At 48.0% G+C, this 23154-nt stretch overlaps 1 protein-coding gene across 1 annotated transcript in view; it reads left to right on the forward strand.

Moving 5' to 3' along the window:
* Positions 1-23154, forward strand: part of DICER1 (dicer 1, ribonuclease III) — a 222538-nt gene that overhangs the window by 94194 nt on the left and 105190 nt on the right. The window contains exons 12-14 of the mRNA XM_063946538.1: positions 20205-20447; positions 20525-20679; positions 20827-20959. Of these exons, the coding sequence (XP_063802608.1) occupies positions 20205-20447; positions 20525-20679; positions 20827-20959 (531 nt within the window). The remainder of the gene's footprint in view (positions 1-20204; positions 20448-20524; positions 20680-20826; positions 20960-23154) is intronic.

The following is a 23154-nucleotide window of genomic DNA, read 5'->3' on the forward strand; positions in this document are numbered from 1 at the left end:
CATACCTGCACCGTGGGAGTTAGGAGGGGGTGGGGTTGTCACCGGCCTTATGAGCTGCAGAGCCGCTTCCCTGCTGCAGGACCACCGACCTGAGGGGTGGTGGTTCAGCGGGGCACTACGCCTTGGCTGTCAAAGCCGCAGCACGACGCACACTTAACGCTGCATGAAGGTGACATCGGTGGTGAGTTCTAACCGGGGGCCCCCGGTTCAAAGTGTGGCTGATCACGGACGCTGTGTACAGGACCCTTCCGGGGGGAAAGGAAGGGGGGGGGTCATGCTAAGATCCCCCGTGTGGATCTGGCACAAAATCATTTGTGATGTTTTGAGCTAAAAAGGTGACTTTGCCAGTATAATATATTAGTGTAACTCCGGCGCCATGGGGGGGCGCTACATCTGAGTGGGACCTGAGGCGTTTTGGTGCCTTCCTCTGCTTACTGCAGCCATATACAGCACACACAGCGCTTCCTGACTCCTCAGCCACGCTGCATATCTGGTACAGGGTGTAGCAAAGGGGGAGAGCCGCTTGTGTACACTATCTGGATCCTATTTAGGACAAAAATAGGGATTTTTGTTTACTTACCGTAAAATCTCTTTCTCTGATTCCATGTGGGGGACGCTGCGCCGTTACTTGTGGGTTAGAGGTGTGTGGTTGTGGAGTTTGGCACAGAACTATTAAAACTTGACTCCTCCCCCCTCTAACCCCTCCCATCTCCTTCCTGCCTAGCCAGCACCTCAGTTAACGTTTAGCCAAGCCAAAGGAGATAGACCGAAAAAAATAACTGGTTAAACCAGACAAACATATGGGAGGGATCGCAGCGTCCCCCAGATGGAATCAGAGAAAGAGATTTTGCGGTAAGTAAACAAAAATCCCTATTTCTCTTTCATCCATCTGGGGGACGCTGCGCCGTTACTTGTGGGATTTCCCAAAGCAAGCTAATGAGAGGAGGGAGATGTAGACGGCATAGCCGTCCGTAAAATTTGACGCCCAACAGAGGCAGTCTCCAAACCGAAAGTATGAAAACTGTAAAACTTTGTAAACGTATGCACAGACGACCAGATCGCCGCCCTACACAGCTGCTCAATAGATGCACCCCCGCGAACAGCCCAAGAAGCTCGAACAGCACGAGTCGAATGAGCTCGAATTGAGTCAGGAACTGAAACATCAGAAGACATGTATGCCTGTTTGATGGCCGAAGTTACCCAACGAGCCACTGTGTTCTTGGAAGCCAGCAAACCTCGTTTGGGCGCATCAATTAAAAACTAACAATGCATCCGTACGACGGATAGAATCCGTATGAGATAAATAAATCCGTAAGGCCCTAACCACATCTAAGAGAGCCAAGTGGGAATCCTCCCCGGAAGGAGAAGGAGTAAACGCTGGAAGGACAATGTCCTGATTTAGATGAAGCGCTGACACAACCTTCGGAAGGAAGGTTTTGTTCGCAGAACCACCCGGACATCATGAAACACCAACAAGGGTGGTCTGCAAGAAAGAGCTGCCAGTTCAGATACTCGTCTAGCGGAGGCAATTGCCAATAGGAAGACAACTTTGAACGTTAGATACCGCAATTCTACAGATTCCAAAGGTTCAAATGGAGATTTCTGAAGAGCCGTAAGGACTAAGTTTAAATCCTAGGGAGGAACCGGAGGAACAAAAGGTGGCTAAATCCGAAGAACTCCCTGAAGGAATGTCTGAACTTCTGGAATGATAGCCAGTCTCCTTTGAAAAAGAACCGACAAGGCAGAAACTTGACCCTTTAGTGAAGAAAGTCTCAGACCTTTATTGAGACCCTCCTGAAGGAAGGATAACAGACGAGGAACTCTAAACAAATCCGGTGCTAAACCACACTTTTCACACCAAGCAATGTAAATACGCCACACTCTGTGGTAAATTCTAGAAGTCACCGGCTTTCTTGCCTGAATCATCGTTTGCACAACAGGACGAGAAAAAACTTTTGCCCTTAAAATGTTGGATTCAAGAACCAAGCCGTCAAAGCCAGCCGACCTAAATCTGGGTGGTGACATGGTCCTTGAATCAGAAGATCTGGACGCAGAGGGAGTCGGAATGGTTCCTCGATGACCATGTTGCGCAGAAGAGTGTACCACTGCCGGCGTGGCCAATTTGGGGCCACCAGAATGATTGGAAGACCTTCTCGCCGAATGCGTTGAAGCAAACGTGGAATCAGTGGAAATGGCGGAAACGCATATCCCAGTTGAAAGTGCCACGGCGCTGTCAGTGCATCGATTAGAACTGCTTGAGGGTCCTGAGTACGCGACCCATAGAGAGGAAGTTTCTTGTTGAGACGAGACGCCATCAGATCTACATTGGGCATCCCCCACCGGGCTACTAGACTCAGAAACACCTCCTGGTGAAGCTTCCACTCTCCCGGATGCACCGTGTGACGGCTTAAGAAATCCGCTTCCCAGTTCTCGACTCCTGGAATGTGAATCGCGGATATGGTCGGAACCCAATATTCCGCCCATGAGAGAATCTGAGCGACTTCTTTCATGGCGGACCAGCTTCGAGTGCCTCCTTGCTTGTTTATGTAAGCAACTGCTGTGGCTTTGTCGGACTGAATCCGCACTGGATGACCCTGTACCATGGTTTGAATCCCAAGTAGTGCATACCGGATTGCCCTCAACTCCAAGATGTTGATCTGCAACTCTGACTCTTGACTGGTCCAGAGCCCCTGAAAGTGATGAGTCTGAAACACCGCCCCCCAACCTCTGAGGCTTGCGTCTGTGGTGACCATCACCCAAGACCAAATTGTGAACGGAACTACTTTGGTCAAATTGGAGCTGTGAAGTGACTGATGAGTCTGTACAGACAAGAGGATCAGCTGTAATTCGAGATGAGGCCCTATCCGAGTCCAACAGTTGAGAATCTGAGCCTGAAGGGTTCGAGCATGAAACTTGGCATATGGAACTGCCTCGAAGGTTGCCACCATCTTGCCTAACACCTGCATGCATCGGAGAACCGAAACCACCGGTAAATGCAGCAGTGTTCGAATTCTGGACTGTATGTCCTGAATCTTGTCCTGAGGAAGAAACACTTTCTGGTTGTTGGTGTTGAATAAGAGTCCCAGAAACATAATTTTCTGGGAAGGAAGCAAAGATGACTTTGGACAATTTATTATTCATCCGAATGACTGTAGAGTCTCTCTATTGTGAGACGCAAGTTCTGGTGAAGAATCAACTCTGACGGGGCCTTGATCAACAGATCATCCAAATACAGAGTAATGTCTCCCTGACACTGCAAAACTGCCACCAAATGGCCCATGACCTTTGTGAATACCCGAGGAGCCGTGGATAGACCAAAGGGAAGAGATATGGATTCAAACCTTTGAGATTTAAAATGGGTTGAAACGAACAGTCCAGTTTGTCCATGAGTAAAATCCCCGACCTCTCTGCTGAACGGGAACTAGAAGAATTACTTCATTTCGTAAAAGAGTGTAGTAATAAATATAAAAACAGACATAAATATATAGATATATATATGAAATATAGGAAGAATATAGGAAGGATAGACCAATACTGTCTGTGTCTATCTTGTACCTCCTCACTGCCGACTTCTTAGAAACAGGAATCCAGCCCCAGTGACCGAAGTGTGGTGGCCTCCAGCGGCAGAATAGAGTGGGAACCTCTAGCTAACCCCACTCTAGTAGTACCTGTCACCTGTATACAGGGACTAGGCACTCCAAGTAATAAAATAATAAAATACCTAACTAAAATCTTCAGAGAAAAAAAATCTGTGTCTGTACTCCACAGGCACAAAACTAAAACTGGGGTGCTGGCTAGGCAGGAAGGAGATGGGAGGGGTTAGAGGGGGGAGGTGTCAGGTTTTAATAGTTCTGTGCCAAACTCCACAACCACACACCTCTAACCCACAAATAACGGCGCAGCGTCCCCCAGATGGATGAAAGAGAAATTGTTAGTGTTTACTCTATTATAGGAAGCGGACAGCCTCACTGGGGCTGTGCAGCTCAGGGTGTGCTGTTGTCCTCTCTCTCTCTCTCTCTCTCTCTCTCTCTGTCTCTGTCTCCTCTCACATACAATAGGGCAGGCTTGCAATATAACTATCTGTGTGTATGTTATGTGCTTACTGTGAAACATAGGTAAACACAAGCTGTGCAGTGTATGTCATACTAGATTCTCTCCATTATCTACCGATTCTGTTTCATGTGAACAATGCAGTCAATCTTCACAAATCAGTGAAGGGGCTGGGGGAGCTGGTCCAGAGGCACACTGGTTAGGGTCACTTAAGACTATGATGCCAGATATGTCATCCCAGCTCACTGCTAATGTGCAGAAGACTCCACTACTACAACAAGCTGTTGCGGATTTAGCTGCTAGTGCAGATGCACAGCCCCCCCTCTCTCATGCAGGTCCACAGAAACGTGGGTTGCCTGCTCTACTCTCAGGAGGATGGGGATGACCTGGATCCCGTTAGTGGGGATCCCGATTCTGCTCAGGGTATTGAACCCCTAATTTTGGCTATAAGGGATTTGTTGCAGCTCCCTCCTAGAGGACGCTGCATCACAGCAGTCGTTTTTATTTGTACAAAACAAACCTAATGTCACTTTCCCTGACTACAGAGTTAGATCTATTCAAAAAGGCCTGGAAAAATCCAGACAAAAAATTTCAAGTGTCCAAAAAGTTTTTGCGCATTTTTCCCATTTGTTCCTGAAGGTAGAAAATTTTGGGAGGAACCCCCTGGGGTGGATGCATCAGTCTCTCGCCTGTCTGAATAGGTGGTACTGCCTGCCCATGGCTCCTTTACCATGAAGGATCTTGGGGATAGAAAGATAGAGACTACCCTAAAGTCTATATACACAGCAGCCGGTATATCACAAAGGCCGGTCATTGCGGGTTGCTGGATGACTCATGCCATTCATTCCTGGGTCACTCAAATTCAGGGGGGGCCTCTTGGGGGATATGCCCTTAGTTACTATGGTAACCCTCCTAAAACACATTCAGGACACTACACGTGTCCTCTGATTCTCTCAAGGAGATGGGGAACATTAATGCTCGGACTTCTGCCATGGCAGTGTCGGCGCGCAGGGCCTTGTGGTGGCGTCAATGGATAGCGGACGCGGAATCCAAATGTAATGTGGAATCCCTCCCCTTTTCAGGGGAAATGGCTCTTTGGGGTTCAATTGGATACCTGCATTTCCAACGTTACGGCTGGGAAATCCACGTTTCTCCCCTCTGGGGCCCCGCCAACAGGACGCTCCTATCCGGGACCGTCTGTCCAGTTCTTTCTGTCTCACAGATTTAGATAGAAGGCCAGAGGTGCCTCCAATGCGACTAGAGACACCAGAGGTAAGTCCAGAAAACCTGCCAGCTCCAGCTCTCAGGAACAGTCCACCGGTTCTGCGTCCACTAAGGCCTCAGCATGACGGTGCTCACCCACCCCGAAGGGATCTCGAGGTGGGAGCTCGACTGCGTTACTTCAGCCGCGCATGGGAGACTTCCTGCCAGGATACCTGGGTCAGAGATCTCGTTTCTCAGGGCTAAAAGTTGGAGTTCGACAGTACTCCTCCCCAACGATTTTTCAAATCAAGCTTACCAGCTTTGGGGAATATGCAAGTTGCGTTGCAACAGGCCATACGAAAGTTGGTCCAGTCCCATGTCATTGTTCCAGTACCAATACCGCAACGCGGCATGGGGTTTTACTCAAACCAGTTTGTGGTGCCGAAAACCGGACGGTTCGGTCAGACCTATTTTTAAATCTAAAATCCTTGAAACATTATTTGAAGGTGTTCAAGTTCAAGATGGAATTCCTGCGAGCAGTGATTGCGGGCCTGGAAGAACAGGAATTTATGGTCTCCTTGGACATCAAGGACGCCTACCTCCATAATCCGATTTGGCCTCCTCATCAGGCGTACCTGCGGTTTGCCCTTCTGGACAATCACTTCCAATTCCAGGCACTGCCCTTAGCCCTGTCCACAGCCCCGAGGGTATTCACAAAGGTGATGGCGGAGATGATACTTCAACTCCGGGTCCAGAGGGTCAATGTTGTCCATTATCTGGATGATCTTTTGATAAAAGCACGATCCAAGGAGCTTTTGTTGCTCCATATTGACTGCACTATCCATCTTCTGTTGGACCATGGGTGGATCCTCAACTTACAGAAGTCCCACCTGGAGCTAACTCAGAGGCTCCTGTTCCTGGGGATGTTGCTGGATACTGTGGCCCAGAAGGTGTTTCTACCAGAGGACAAGGCGAATACACTTCAGGAGATGGTCCGAATGGTGCTCAGACCTACTCAAGTGTCCGTCCATCTTTGCATGTGATTGTTGGGAAAGATGGTTCCATGCCAGAACGTTTCAATTTTATCTCCTGAGCAAGTGGTCCGGATCGCATCTCCAGATGCACCGGATGATTCGGCTGTCACTTCAGGCCAGGAGTTCCCTCCTGTGGTGGTTACAGTCCTCCAATCTCCTGGAAGGCCGGAGTTTCGGGATTCAGGATTGGACCCTCCTTACGATGGATGCAAGTCTACGGGGATGGGGAGCTTTCACCCAAGGGGCGCAGTTCCAGGGCAGGTGGTCTCAGCCCACGAAAGCCTCCTTCCGATGAACATTCTGGAACTTCGGGCGATGTACAATGCTCTGCTTCAGGCCTCTCCTCTACTGAAGGATCACGTGATCCAGGTACAGTCGGACATCGCCACGGCTGTGGCTTATATTAATTGTCTATGAGGGACAAAAAGCAGGGCCTGCATGCGTGAGGGGTCAAAGATACTCCTCTGGGCGGAAAGAAATGCAAGAGCAATGTCAGCAATCTTCATTCCGGGTGTGGACAACTGAGAGGCAGACTTCCTGAGTCGTCACGATCTCCACCCTGGGGAGTGGGGCCTCCACCATCTGATGTTCCAGCAGATCATCGACCGGTGGGGTTGCCCATAAATAGACATGATGGCTTCTCGGCTCAACAAGAAACTTCCCTGGTATTGCTCACGGACCAGAAACCCTCAGGCGAGGGCAGTGGACGCACTGGCGTTGCCTTGGCCGCACCGTCTGGTTTACCGGTTTCCTCCGATTCCATTGCTCCCAAGGGTGCTAAAGCGAGTCAGTAATCAAGGTGTCCAGGCAATTCTCATTGCCCCGGATTGGCTTCGGAGGGCGTGGTACGCGGATCTTCTGGACATGTCGGTCGAAGACCCTTGGCCTCTACCACTAAGAAGAGATCTTCTTCAACAAGGACCGTTCGTCTACCCGGACTTACGGCAACTTCGTTTGACGGCATGGAGGTTGAGCGGAACATCCTAGCTCACAAGGGCCTTTCCAAGAAGGTTATTGCAACCATGGTTCAGGCCAGGAAACCTGTGACGTCAAAACGCTATCATCATATCTGGACGAGATGTCTCTTGGTGCAAGGAACGCACGTATCCGCCTGCAGAGTTTCACTTGGGACGTTTCTTACGTTTCCTGCAGGCTGGTGTAGATAAGGGCTTACGTCTGGGTTTCATTAAGGTCCAGATTTCAGCTTTCTCCATTTTCTTCCAGAAGAAATTGGCAGTGTTGCCAGAAGTTCAGACCTTCTTGCAAGGGGTATTCAACATACAACCACCTTTTGTGCCACCTACGGCACCCTGGGATTTGGATATGGCTTTGGCATTTCTACAGTCCTCCTGGTTTGAACCTCTGATGACTATAGAAGACAAGTACCTCACGTGGAAGACTGTGATGTTACTGGCCCTGGCTTCTGCTCGACGTGTCTCAGATTTGGGGGCCTTATCGTGTAAAAGTCCGTACTTGGTCTTTTATGAGGACAGAGCGGAGCTCCGGACTAGACAGCAGTTCCTGCTGAAGGTTGTATCCGCGTTTCAACTGAATCAACCTATTGTGGTTCCGTCCAGTTCTGGAGGCATTGGATGCTGTGCGTGCCTTGAAAATCTGTCAAGCGCACAGCTCGGGTCAGAAAATGGATTCCTTGTTCGTGCTCTATGATGCGCAGAGGAAGGGTTGCCCTGCTTCAAAGCAGACCATTGCTCGTTTGATTAGGCTTACTATCCAACAGGCCTATGTGTCAGCAGCCTTACCTGTTCCTAAGTCTCTGAAAGTCCACTCTACAAGATCAGTGGGGTCTTCCTCGGCGGCTGCCCGAGGAGTCTCGGCCTTGCAACTATGCTGAGCGGCTACCTGGTCGGGGAGAACACCTTTGTGACGTTCTACAAATTTGATACCCTGGTCAAAGAGGATACCCAGTTTGGGCAGGCGGTGCTGCAGCAGTTTCCGCACGTTCCCTCGTGTTCTGGAAGCTTTGGGACATCCCCCATCGTACTAGATTCCCCAATATCCCTTATGGATGCTAGAGAAAATAGGATTTTAATACCTACCAGTAAATCCTTTTCTCGTAGTCCATAAGGGATATTGGGCGCCCGCCTCAGTGCGTTGACCTTTCTGCAGGTTCTTGTTGTATGGTTACCTGTTCAGCTGTTGTTACCAGCCGTTTGGGTTCAGGAATCCCGGCGTTCTGCATGTCAACGCCGGAATCCTTGCCACCAGAATGCTGACAGGGGGGCCGAGCGCAACGCCACAGGTTCTATTCCCACTCTATGGGTGTCGTGGACACCCACGAGTGGGAATAGTCCTTGGCATTCTGACGGACAGGATCCCGGCATCTGTACGCTGTCCACTAGGATCGTGACTACATCCCGTGACCGGTCCGAGTTCGGGTGCTGTGCAAGTATTTACACATCGCTGCAAAACAACTTTCACTCTTAGGATTGCCTCCTTGGTGCCAAATAAAGAGAGAAAATGTAAGTCAACTCTCCTCTCTCAAAGGTCACTGGCCTTCAGAGCTCCTAGATCACACTGTGCACTCAGGTCACCCCACTCTGTCTCTCACTTCTCCGCTCCCCTCACATATTTAAAATTTGTATGTGTGACGTCAAAATCATATCATATAGTCTTAAAGATATAATACATGTGTAGATTTATAAAAAAAACAAAAAACTTTCCTTTTTCTTGAGGGGATCCTGGAACACTCTGCATAAAGGCTTAGTGCAAGGGTTTTGGATCTAAAAATTGTGATATCCAACACACACCCATAGCCTGCTGGAAATGTTCAGGTTTATATTTTTAAATGCCTGGAAGAGTTGGGTGTGTGGTACTACGATACAAAGGATTACTGAATATATTGGTTATCTCCTCTGTCTGCCTTTTTCTACAATGGGACTTCCCCCTGGGTGGGACCTGGGCAATGGGCCACTAGTAATGACTGAATGACCCTGTTCCTCCGGCTCCAACAGGCAGTGGGAGACTGCGCCAGACTGCAGTGCATATCAGAGGTTCATGGTTTGAATGCAAGCTGCCACCTCTCTGGCCCTGCACTGAAGATTTGGGTGAAGTATTTCCATTGTCCGACAAGGGTAGGGGGCAGCAGCTGAGCAACCCTTGGAATAGGCACATGGAGACAGAGCATCCTAGATAGCAGACTTTTTTTTTTACTGTCGCGTGGTGCCACTCCATTACTGAAGCAAGTTCTTCAAAAGTGGCAATAGCAGCTCCATTTCCTCCTTTTCTGCCCACTCTATATACAGGAAAGAAGTGTGTGTGAAGGGTTTGGTGTACTGTCTGTGTGCTTTTCAACAGCCTTCTAGCCTAATTCCTGTCCTACTCAAAGGGGAGCACATACAGTGTTAAGCTTCAAGAAGGTTTTTTTTTTACCCGCCTACTCTAAGTGACATGCCAGATTGCCTAGAGCAGAGGGCTTGTGACACAGAGGACCATTGGCTTGCCACTGGCGGTTTCAACTGAGATGACAGAGCCAGCATTGCCCGGATCTTTACCAGTCTACATTGGTGTTTCTGTGGGAGACTGATAGCTGCCCTTCCGAGGTTGTTCAACCTTGGACCTTCGGGTCTCTCACTTCCAGCACCAAGTGAGTAGCTTGGGCTCAGTTTCTATTCATCAGACAACCAGATCTACAGGTTTTAAGTTTCACTTTTGTTTTATCAAGGAAAACCTAAGGAAGACCTTCTTTAAAATCCTAGTCATGGAAAGCATATTGGGGCAGCAATATTTTCTAGTTCCTGGCCCTTTTACAAACTGTTTGCAGGGCAGGCAGACTGCTCACTTAGTCCCATGGTGGGAGCTTGTCTATTTTTTTCTTTTTCTTTTTTTCTTTACGTGATGTTTTGTCGAATCCACCGCAGACATAGAAGTCAGCTATATTCATAGATCTCCTGAAGGCCCCCAACCAGTTTTTCACCACAAGACTTCCTGAGGATAAAACAAAGTAGTTTTCACTGCATCAACTAATTCAGTCCTTGATTTTCATCCAGGTAATCATTCCAGTCTCTGAATAGCAGAAAGGTTTGGGTTTCTACTCGAAAGCCCTCCGCAACCTTTTGATCTATTCTGATCCTTAAAAATCCAGTTTCAAATGGATAGGTTAAAAATGGAGTTCTTGAGATGCTACTGTAAGTCATAAACCGCATCGAACAGGGCGAGTTAATTGCCTCCATAAACATAAAAGTCATACTTGCAGTCTGGGAAGGACGCTGGTGCCTTCTGAGGTTTGTCATGAGTTTTGTCATTTTCAATTTTGGGCTGTAACTTTCAGCTTGGCGACAGTGCCAAGAGTTCTACAGAGCATCATGACAGCGAAGGCTGCCCTTCTGAGGTCCAGGGAATTACAAGCGAAGCAGAAACTCTGACCTGGCTGCAGGCCCATTTATAAGAGATGACCAAGATTTTAGAATCCTGTCAGCAACATGATTAACACTTCCTCAGCAGATGGTGCTGCTGTTTGACACTGGTCAGCAGACTGTGTTATTGGCTGTAGATAATATCTTTTCCTAGAAAAGTCCCCGTTGGATAACTGTCTGGCACTTCTTTCTTGCTTGAAGATCTTAGAGAAGATTGTCTCGGCCTTCAGGACAGTGCAATTTACACTGTATGACTGGAGGGAGTTGCAGATAAAAATGGAACAATTCACACCATCAGATCAGCTAGTTTGTCTGTCTGTCTCTAAAGGTGCCACAATGGCTTCTGTGGTGGCTGATTGGCAACTACCCAACAGACGTCACCTCTCTACCATATGGGACTGGATAATTGTTACAACGGACCTCTGCTTTTGGGACTGGATGAGGTATTTTCTTTTCCCTTTTTTTTTTTTTGTCTTTAAGTTTTTTTAAATCCGGAGGGGTCAAAGCTCATGATAAATGTTCCGGAACCCGGAACTGTGCGACTGTATACCACACTTATGGTACTGCAATACTCTAGTTTTTTATTTTTTTCCAGACCCTCGAGTCCGGGTGAGGTGGGCAGCAAGGTGGGGTAATAGTGGTGCTGTCGCTGGCATTTACAGGACACCTACACAGTTAATTGTATTGAGCCCACATTGTTCACTTTCTGCCACAGACCAGCCCCATTAGTGTACCACGTCCCCTCGCTTTGCTCACCATGCTTCGGGCAAGGTGCCTCGCTTTGCTCCCGCTGCTCTCGGCACAGGTTACTATTCCCAGTCGAAGTCCATGTTGATGGTAATTGTGTTGAACACGTTTGTCGACCATTGTAATGTTGATCTTTTGACCCTGTCAATCATTTGTACTCTACCTTTTTACTTGTCGACATTTTGACCATTTAGACTTAATGCATGTCTACCACTAGTGGTCGACCTATTGACTGTAGACCATTTTAGTGTAGATCTATAGACCGGATACCATCCACTGTTAGGTGGTTATTTCACTAATTTATCAGGCTTACATTGTAAGCCTGTTCTTGCAAATGTGATGGCACATTTTACCAGATTGGTCATTGCCATGGCTTAACAGTTATACTGGGTGGCCATCTTGCCCTAAGTGTGCATGGTCAAAACATTTTGCAGATGGAACATTTTTCTCTCCAAAAATACCAGTTTTGGACACTAGGAGCTGTACTCCCCAGTTTATGAGTAACCCCAGAGGCAACTTTGGGTTTGCTCCAGTATTTAAGTTTCCCCCTTATGACTGAAAAAGAAAACAAATATGGTGATCACTCTTTACACTCTTGATTTCTTTCTTGTTCTCCATGTTTGAAGTTATACGTAGTTTTAACTGTTAGAAACTTTATTAGTTTCCTTTCTCCTGTCCTTGTCCTGGGATAGTTGCAGGTGGGTAGATTGACTTTAGGTCAGGCATGTCCAAACTGCGGCCCTCCAGCTGTTGTGAAATCACATATTCCAGCATGCCATGACACAGTTTTGCTGTCAGAGAATGCTAAAGCTGTGTCAGGGCATGCTGGGATGTGTAGTTTCTCAGCAGCTGAAGGGCTGCAGTTTGGACATGCCTGCGTTAGGTGGTACACCTGTCAAACATTATCAGTGTGTTCTAAGGTGGTCTCAAGGAGGATAGGGAAATCTCTTGTGGACCAAAAGTTCATCTCCTTTGGGAATATCCCAGTAGACTGCAGTGTTATAGAGGGGGAGGAGTTAGACTTTCAGAGAAGAGTTCAGTGGCCATGCTCCAGCACAGAGCCTCTATAATCTAGAGGCATATACAATTGCAGGTAAAATTTTGAAAAACCCTACAGCGCAAGGGTTTCCTATTCAACTGCCGGGAAGAAAGTGAGCCGCAATCATTGCTATAGGAATTATAGTGGCTTTAGAGCAGGTCTAAAGTCAGGGAAAATCATAATTTTAAGGTAAAATGGTAGGACCAAGTTTAGAAGACTTATTTTTATTTTTTAAATGGCTGCAAATTACTCCCAAATAAGAGGTTTTGTTTTTTTTTGTTTATAATTAAAGGAAAACTGTTTTTTTTTTATATGCACAAATCAGCAATTGAAGGCATTTGTAAAAAAACTAAATATTTTTCTTTAGGCCAATAATAGACATTAATGTTACCCAATATTTCTCTGACGTCCTAGTGGATTCTGGGGACTCCGTAAGGACCATGGGGAACAGACGGGCTCCGCAGGAGACTGGGCACTCTATAAGAAAGATTTGGTACTATCTGGTGTGCACTGGCTCCTCCCTCTATGCCCCTCCTCCAGACCTCAGTTAGATTTCTGTGCCCGGCCCGAGCTGGTTGCACACTAGGAGCTCTCCTGAGCTTCTAGAAAGAAAGTTTAAATTAGGTTTTTTATTTTACAGTAAGACCTGCTGGCAACAGGCTCACTACATCGAGGGACTAAGGGGAGAAGAAGCGAACCTACCTGCTTGCAGCTAGCTTGGGCTTCTTAGGCTACTGGACACCATAAGCTCCAGAGGGATCGACCGCAGGACCCGTCCTTGGTGTTCGTTCCCGGAGCCGCGCCGCCGTCCCCCTTACAGAGCCAGAAGCATGAAGATGGTCCGGAAAATCGGCGGCAGAAGACTTCAGTCGTCACCAAGGTAGCGCACAGCACTGCAGCTGTGCGCCATTGCTCCTCATACACACTTCACACTCCGGTCACTGAGGGTGCAGGGCGCTGGGGGGGGGCGCCCTGAGCAGCAATAATATCACCTTGGTTGGCAAAATAACCACAATATATAGCCCCAGAGGCTATATATGTGGTAATTACCCCTGCCAGAATACAGAAAAAAGCGGGAGAAAAGTCAGCCGAAAAAGGGGCGGAGCCATCTCCCTCAGCACACTGGCGCCATTATTCCCTCACAGTTCCGCTGGAAGGAAGCTCCCTGACTCTCCCCTGCAGTCTACACTACAGAAAGGGTAAAAAAGAGAGGGGGGCACTAAATTTGGGCGCAGTTCAATACAATAAGCAGCTATAAAGGGTCATAATTCAGTTAGTCCCTGTATTATTATAGCGCTCTGGTGTGTGCTGGCATACTCTCTCTCTGTCTCCCTTAAGGGCTTTTGTGGGGTCCTGTCTCCTTTAAGAGCATTCCCTGTGTGTGTGCGGTGTGTCAGTACGGCTGTGTCGACATGTTTGATGAGGAGACTTATGTGGAGGCGGAGCAGATGCCTATAAATGTGTTGTCACCCCCTGCGGGGCAGACACCTGAGTGGATGGACTTATGGAAGGAATTATGTGCAAGTGTCGACTCCTTACATAAAAAATTTGACGACATGCCAAATGCGGGACAGCCGGCTTCTCAGCTCGTGCCTGCCCAGACGATTCAAAGGCCGTCAGGAGCCCTGAAACGACCACTACCTCAGATGGCAGACACAGATGTCGACACGGATACTGATGCAAGTGTCGACGACGATGAGTCAAATTTAATGTCCACTAGGGCCATTTGTGGCATGATTGAGGCAATGAAAGAGGTATTACACCTTTCTGATATAAACCCAGGTACCTCTAAAAAGGGTATTATGTTTGGGGAGAAAAAACTACCAATAGTTTCTCTGACGTCCTAGTGGATGCTGGGAACTCCGTAAGGACCATGGGGAATAGCGGCTCCGCAGGAGACTGGGCACAAAAGTAAAGCTTTAGGACTACCTGGTGTGCACTGGCTCCTCCCCCTATGACCCTCCTCCAAGCCTCCGTTAGATTTTTGTGCCCGGCCGAGAAGGGTGCACACTAGGGGCTCTCCTGAGCTTCTTAGTGAAAGTTTAGTTTTAGGTTTTTTATTTTCAGTGAGACCTGCTGGCAACAGGCTCACTGCATCGAGGGACTAAGGGGAGAAGAAGCAAACCTGCCTGCTTGCAGCCAGCTTGGGCTTCTTAGGCTACTGGACACCATTAGCTCCAGAGGGACCGAACACAGGCCCAGCCTCGGAGCTCGGTCCCAGAGCCGCGCCGCCGGCCCCCTTACAGAGCCAGAAGCAAGAAGAGGTCCGGAAAATCGGCGGCAGAAGACATCAGTGTTCACCAAGGTAGCGCACAGCACTGCAGCTGTGCGCCATTGCTCCTCATACACACCTCACACTGCAGTCACTGAGGGTGCAGGGCGCTGGGGGAGGGCGCCCTGAGCAGCAATAAAAACACCTTGGCTGGCAAACATACATCACATATAACCCCCAGGGCTATATGGATGTATTTTAACCCCTGCCAGAATCCATAAAAATGCGGGAGAAAAGTCCGCGAAAAAGGGGCAGAGCCTATCTCCTCAGCACACTGGCGCCATTTTTTCTCTCACAGCTCCGTTGGAGGGAAGCTCCCTGGCTCTCCCCTGCAGTTACTACACTACAGAAAGGGGTTAAAAAAGAGAGGGGGGCACTAATTAGGCGCAGTATTAATAAAACAGCAGCTATAAAGGGAAAAACACTTCTATAAGGTTATCCCTGTATATATATAGCGCTCTGGTGTGTGCTGGCATACTCTCCCTCTGTCTCCCCAAAGGGCTAGTGGGGTCCTGTCCTCTATCAGAGCATTCCCTGTGTGTGTGCTGTGTGTCGGTACGATTGTGTCGACATGTATGAGGAGGAAAATGGTGTGGAGGCGGAGCAATTGCCTGTAATGGAGATGTCACCCCCTAGGGAGTCGACACCTGAGTGGCTGAGCTTATGGAAGGAATTACGTGACAGTGTCAGCTCTTTACAAAAGATTGATGACATGAGACAGCCGGCTACTCAGCCTGTGCCTGTCAAGGTGTCTCAAAAGCCATCAGGGGCTCTAAAACGCCCGTTACCTCAGATGGCAGATACAGACGCCGACACGGATACTGTCTCCAGTGTCGACGATTAAGAGACAAATGTGACTTCCAGTAGGGCCACACGTTACATGATTGAGGATATGGAAAATGTTTTACATATTTCTGATAATACCAGTACCACTAAAAAGGGTATTATGTTGGGTGAGAAAAAACTGCCTGTAGTTTTTCCTGCATCTGAGGAATTAAATGAAGTGTGTGATGATGCGTGGGTTTCCCCCGATAAAACTGTTAATTCCTAAAAAGTTATTAGCATCATACCCCTTCCCGCCAGAGGATAGGGCACGTTGGGAAACACCCCTTAGGGTGGATAAAGCGCTCACACGCTTGTCTAAACAGGTGGCACGACCGTCCCCGGATACGGCCGCCCTTAAGGAACCTGCTGACAGAAAGCAGAAAAATATCCTAAAATGTATATACACTCACACGGGTGGGATACTGCGACCAGCAATCGCCTCAGCCTGATTGTGCAGTGCTGGGGTGGCTTGGTCGGATTCCCTGACTGACAATATTGATACCCTAGATAGGGACAGTATATTACTGACTATAGAGCATTTAAAAGATGCATTTCTATATATGCGTGATGCACAGAGGGATATTTGCCGACTGGCATCAAGAGTAAGTGCGCTGTCCATTTCTGCCAGAAAGGGTTATGGACAAGACAGTGGTCAGGTGATGCTGATTCCAAAAGGCATATGGAAGTATCGCCTTATAAAAGGGAGGAGTTATTTGGGGTAGGTCTAACAGACCTGGTGGCCACGGCAACGGCTGGGAAATCCACATATTTACCCCAGGTAGCCTCTCAACATAAGTCCTTTCGGCCCCATAAGGGCAAGCGGGCAAAAGGCTCCTCATTTCTGCCCCGTGGCAGAGGGAGAGGAAAAAGGCTGCAGCAAACAGCCAGTTCCCAGGAACAGAAGCCCTCTCCCGTTTCTGCCAAATCCTCAGCATGACGCTGGGGCTTTACAAGCGGACTCAGGCACGCTGGGGGCCCGTCTCAAAAATTTCAGCGTGCAGTGGGCTCACTCACAGGTGGACCCCTGGATCCTTCAGGTGGTATCTCAGGGGTACAAATTGGAATTCGAGACGTCTCCCCTTCGCCGTTTCCTAAAGTCTGCTTTACCGACGTCTCCCTCCGACAGGGAGGCGGTTTTGGAAGCCATTCACAAGCTGTATTCCCAGCAGGTGATAATCAAGGTACCCCTCCTACAACAGGGAAAGGGGTATTATTCCACGCTATTTGTGGTACCGAAGCCGGACGGCTCGGTGAGACCTATTTAAAATCTAAAATCCTTGAACACTTACATACAGAGGTTCAAATTCAAGATGGAGTCACTCAGAGCAGTGATTGCAAACCTGGAAGAAGGGGATTATATGGTGTCTCTGGGCATCAAGGATGCTTACCTACATGTCCCAATTTACCCTTCACACCAAGGGTACCTCAGGGTTGTGGTACAGAAAGGGAGTTATCCGAACTAGTCAGAAACCTCCTAAAACCAGGCCAAGTGTCAGTGCATCAGTGCACAAGGGTCCTGGGAAAAATGGTGGCTTCCTACGAAGCAATTCCATTCGGCAGATTCCACGCAAGAACTTTCCAGCGGGACCTGCTGGACAAATGGTCCGGATCGCATCTTCAGATGCATCAGCGGATAACCCTGTCACCAAAGACAAGGGTGTCTCTCCTGTGGTGGTTGCAGAGTGCTCATCTTCTAGAGGGCCGCAGATTCGGCATTCAGGACTGGGTCCTGGTGACCACAGATGCCAGCCTGCGAGGCTGGGGAGCAATCACACAGGGAAGAAATTTCCAGGGCTTGTAGTCAAGCCTGGAGACATCACTTCACATAAATGGAGCTAAGGGCCATTTACAATGCCCTAAGCCCAGCAAGACCTCTGCTTCAAGGTCAGCCGGTGCTGATCCAGTCGGACAACATCACGGCAGTCGCCCACGTAAACAGACAGGGCGGCACAAGAAGCAGGAGGGCAATGGCAGAAGCTGCAAGGATTTTTCGCTGGGCGGAAAATCACGTCTTAGCACTGTCAGCAGTGTTCATTCCGGGAGTGGACAACTGGGAAGCAGACTTCCTCAGCAGACACGACCTACACCCGGGAGAGTGGGGACTTCATCCAGAAGTCTTCCACATGATTGTAAACCGTTGGGAAAAACCAAAGGTGGACATGATGGCGTCCCGCCTAAACAAAAACTTGGACAGGTATTGCGCAAGGTCAAGGGACCCTCAGGCAATAGCTGTGGACGCTCTGGTAACACCGTGGGTGTACCAGTCAGTGTATGTGTTCCCTCCTCTTCCTCTCATACCAAAAGTACTGAGAATTATAAGACGGAGGGGAGTAAGAACTATACTCGTGGCTCCGGATTGGCCAAGAAGGACTTGGTACCCAGAACTTCAAGAAATGATATCAGAGGACCCATGGCCTCTACCGCTCAGACAGGATCTGCTACAGCAGGGGCCCTGTCTGTTCCAAGACTTACCGCGGCTGCGTTTGACGGCAGGGCGGTTGAACGCCGGATCCTGAAGGAAAAAGGCATTCCGGATGAAGTCATCCCTACCCTGATCAAAGCCAGGAAGGATGTAACCGCAAAGCATTATCACCGCATTTGGCGAAAATATGTTGCGCGGTGCAAGGCCAGTAAGGCCCCAATGGAGGAATTTCAACTAGGTCGATTCCTGCATTTCCTGCAAACAGGAGTGTCTATGGGCCTAAAATTGGGGTCCATTAAGGTTCAAATTTCGGCCCTGTCAATTTTCTTCCAGAAAGAACTAGCTTCAGTTCCTGAAGTTCAGACGTTTGTAAAAGGGGTACTGCCTATACAGCCTCCTTTTGTGCCTCCAGTGGCACCTTGGGATCTCAATGTAGTTTTGGGGGTCCTAAAGTCACATTGGTTTGAACCACTTGAATCTGTGGAGTTAAAATATCTCACATGGAAAGTGGTCATGCTGTTGGCCCTGGCCTCGGCCAGGCGCGTGTCAAATTTGGCGGCTTTATCCTGTAAAAGCCCTTATCTGATCTTCCATTCAGACAGGGCGGAATTGAGGACTCGTCCTCATTTTCTCCCTAAGGTGGTTTCAGCATTTCATCTGAACCAACCTATTGTGGTACCTGCGGCTACTAGGGACTTGGAGGACTCCAAGTTGTTGGACGTAGTCAGGGCCCTGAAAATATGTTTCCAGGACGGCTGGAGTCAGAAAATCTGACTCGCTGTTTATCCTGTATGCACCCAACAAGCTGGGTGCTCCTGCTTCTAAGCAGACTATTGCTCGTTGGATTTGTGATACAATTCAGCTTGCACATTCTGTGGCAGGCCTGCCACAGCCAAAATCTGTAAAAGCCCATTCCACAAGGAAGGTGGGCTCATCTTGGGCGGCTGCCCGAGGGGTCTCGGCTTTACAACTTTGCCGAGCTGCTACTTGGTCAGGGGCAAACACGTTTGCGAAATTCTACAAATTTGATACCCTGGCTGAGGAGGACCTGGAGTTCTCTCATTCGGTGCTGCAGAGTCATCCGCACTCTCCCGCCCGTTTGGGAGCTTTAGTATAATCCCCATGGTCCTTACGGAGTTCCCAGCATCCACTAGGACGTCAGAGAAAATAAGAATTTACTTACCGATAATTCTATTTCTCATAGTCCGTAGTGGATGCTGGGCGCCCATCCCAAGTGCGGATTGTCTGCAATACTTGTATATAGTTATTGCCTAACTAAAGGGTTATTGTTGAGCCATCTGTTGAGAGGCTCTGTTATATTTCATACTGTTAACTGGGTATAGTATCACGAGTTATACGGTGTGATTGGTGTGGCTGGTATGAGTCTTACCCGGGATTCAAAATCCTTCCTTCTTGTGTCAGCTCTTCCGGGCACAGTATCCTAACTGAGGTCTGGAGGATGGGCATAGAGGGAGGAGCCAGTGCACACCAGATAGTACCAAATCTTTCTTATAGAGTGCCCAGTCTCCTGCGGAGCCCGTCTGTTCCCCATGGTCCTTACGGAGTCCCCAGCATCCACTACGGACTACGAGAAATAGATTTACCGGTGAGTAAAATCTTATTTTTTGTATTACTTTTTATTTATTGTACTGGCTGTTCTATTTTTCACACCCAAAAAAAGTGTGCCCATCATTTTCCAATTGACTTGGAAGCACGCATAGCCTAGATAATAAAATAATGGATTCAATAGCCACCTTAATTTTTGAGGTAAAATTAATTCTGTAATTGATACGGGTCCCAGTGTTCAAAAAGGACTCTTAGAAAAGGATTGACCATAAGTATAATCATGGTTTTTATTTAATTTATTTTTACTTTCATTTAGTCATGGACATAAACACACAGCTTTTTCATGTTTATTTTTCCTAATGTACACACGTTTTGATGGGATTTAGTTTAATTGAAGGGCTAGTAAACTTAAAAATAAGAAAAAAATGGAAAATCTAACGCAACAGCAGATTATTCTCTTTCTATCACTTCGCAACTGCCTGTTTTATGGATGTTTTTTTTTATTTTTATATAACAAGTAATTTATTTTAATTACCAAAAACTCTTGACTTGTTTCTGGCTCTGTAACTATCCCATTTCTTGTTAGACGTAGTAAATAAATCTATGTTCTGATGTGTGATAATTCTGCATGAACTGCGGCAGAGGTGAGTTAATCCTGTGCTTCCCTTTATAGGTTCTTCGAAAGTTTAGAGCGCATGAAACCAATTTGCTCATCGCTACCAGTATTGTGGAGGAGGGTGTGGACATCCCAAAGTGTAACCTAGTAGTTCGATTTGACTTGCCAACAGAATACAGATCTTATGTTCAGTCCAAAGGTCGAGCCCGAGCCCCCATTTCAAACTACATCATGCTGGCAGACACCGACAAGATAAGGGGATTTGAAGAAGATCTCAAAACTTATAAAGCCATAGAAAAGGTGTGTGACCTGTACTTTCTCATAATATACGCGTACATGTAACCGATCTGGGGTGTTAATATTTCTTTACCTTACAGATCTTGAGGAATAAATGCTCCAAGTCTTTGGATTGCGGTGAGACAGAGTCCGAAGCAATTGTAGATGATGACGAGATTATTCCTCCATATGTGTTGCGGCAAGATGATGGCAGCCCAAGAGTAACCATCAACACTGCCATTGGCCACATAAACCGGTATGTTTTGGTATGGTTGTGGGCACATGCTTAGACCATTAGAATCCCATTTGTGATTCCTTATTCCACTAGTATAACCCTAGCCTGAATGCATCACTCCTATTTAAAATTAGACGTGCAAAGATTGACATTCTTCCGTTTTCACAGGTATTGTGCCCGATTGCCCAGTGACCCATTCACCCATCTCGCTCCAAAGTGTAAAACCCGAGAGGTATCGGAAGGTGTCTACCGGGCCACCCTCTACCTGCCGATTAACTCCCCTCTTAGAGCCCCCATTGTTGTAAGTACCTGGTAAGAATATAGGTTCACAGACTAGGCTCCTCTTTTATAAAGTATTGCAACTCTGCTCTTCTGAGGCTGGGATCTGCCTACTATTAAAGTTATCCTGCAGCTACATCCAGCTACTGCGTTTTGATTGGTGCATAGAAGCTGAGATAGAGGAACAGAGCGGGAACACAGGCTTTTTAATGTAATAAACGATAGAGCATGGAAAGGTGAAAGTTGGACATGTTTAAATTTACATTCCGTAACTAATGCTAAAAGAGCCTGTGACATGCTCCCTGGTCATCTTCAGAAATAAATCCTTTGTAAACATTAATTTGATAATCCAGTTTTCTCTAGCGGGATCCGGTCTGAAGATCGACACTGTCTAGGTCGACCACTATAGGTCGACAGTCACTAGGTCAACATGGTTGGAAGGTCGACAGGGTTTCTAGAATGACATGTGCTAGGTCAAAAGGTCGACATGAGCTTCCACATTTTTTTTTCTTTTTTTGAACTTTTTCATACTTAACGATCCACATGGACTACGATTGGAACGGTAAACCTTGCCCGAAGCATGGCGAGCGAACACGGTGCACTAATTCGGCTTCCCGGTCACTGTACGCAGAAAACGACACAAAAAACAACAACTCATGTCGACATGTTGACCTAGCACATGTCGACTTAGAAACCCTGTTGACCTAGTGACTGTCGACCTATAGTGGTCGACCTAGACACTGTCGACCTAGACACTGTCGATCTAATGATCCACACCCTTCTCTAGCATCCATAAGGGATATTGGGGAAAACTAGTACGATGGGGTATAGACGGGGTCCAAAGGAGCCAGTGCACTTTAAATTTCTTCAGCTGGGTGTGCTGGCTCCTCCCCTCTATGCAACCTCCCACAGGCAGTTTTGAAAAAAGTGCCCTCAGGAGAGAATGCACTTCTCTGAGCTCCAGAGAGTTTTCTTCAATTTCATTTAAATCTTTTATTTTTTTCGGTATGCTGTCTGGGCAACAGCATACCTGCTCTGTGGGAGTTAGGGGGGGATGGTCACCGGCCTTGCGAGTTGCAGAACCGCTTCCCTGCTGCAGGACCACCGTCCTGAGGGGCTGCTAGTTCAGCGGGGCACTGCGCCTAGGCTGTCGCAGCACGCCGCACACCCCTAACGCTGCCTGTAGGTGACATCGGTGGTGAGTACACACCGGTGACCTCGCTAGGGGCGTCCCCGGTTCAAAGTGCCGCTGACCACGGGCGCTGGGATGCCCGTTGTGTACACTGGCACAAAACTGCTTAACTAAGCACTTGTGTGAGGTTTTAAGCTTATTTGGAGACTTTGCCAGTATAAATAATATGTACAGTTCCGGTGCCATTGGAGGGGGCGGAGCTTCCTCAGAGCGGGACCAGCAGCGTTTTGGCGCCTTCCTCTGCTTACAGCCGCCATCAACAGCACACACTCAGCGCTTCCTGCCTCACAAATACGCTGGAAACTGGTACAGGGTGTAGCTAAGGTGGAGAGCTGCTTGTGTACACTATTCTGAGCCTGTTTAGGACTGCATTTATTAGTGTTACTGTGATCACAGAGCCGACAGTCTCACTGGGGCTGTGCAGCTCAGGGTGTGCTGGTATTTCTCCCCCTCTCTGTGTCTCCTCTCACATACAGTAGGGCAGGCTTGCATTATAACTGTCTGTGTGTTTTGTGTAGGGTACAGAGCCCCACTGGTTAGGGTCTCTTAAGACTATGATGTCAGATATGTCATCTCGGCTTATTGCTAATATGCAAAAAACTCAGCTACTGCAACAAGCTGTTGCAGATTTAGCTGCTAGGGCTGATGCACAGCCCACTCTCTCATGCATGTCCCCAGAAGCTTGGTTTACCTGCTCTGCTCTCTGATACAGATGATGATATCCAGGATGATGGGGATGACCTGGATCCCGTTAGTGGAGATCCCGATTCTACTCAGGGTATTGAACCTCTCATTTTAGCTATAAGGGAATTGTTATAGCTCCCTCTAGAGGACGCTGCTTCACAACAGTTGTTTCTCTATCGTCCTAGTGGATGCTGGGGTTCCTGAAAGGACCATGGGGAATAGCGGCTCCGCAGGAGACAGGGCACAAAAAGTAAAGCTTTTCCGATCAGGTGGTGTGCACTGGCTCCTCCCCCTATGACCCTCCTCCAGACTCCAGTTAGATTTTTGTGCCCGGCCGAGAA

Source organism: Pseudophryne corroboree, chromosome 12 (assembly GCF_028390025.1).
Source record: "Pseudophryne corroboree isolate aPseCor3 chromosome 12, aPseCor3.hap2, whole genome shotgun sequence".
Classification (NCBI taxonomy): Eukaryota; Metazoa; Chordata; class Amphibia; order Anura; family Myobatrachidae; genus Pseudophryne; species Pseudophryne corroboree.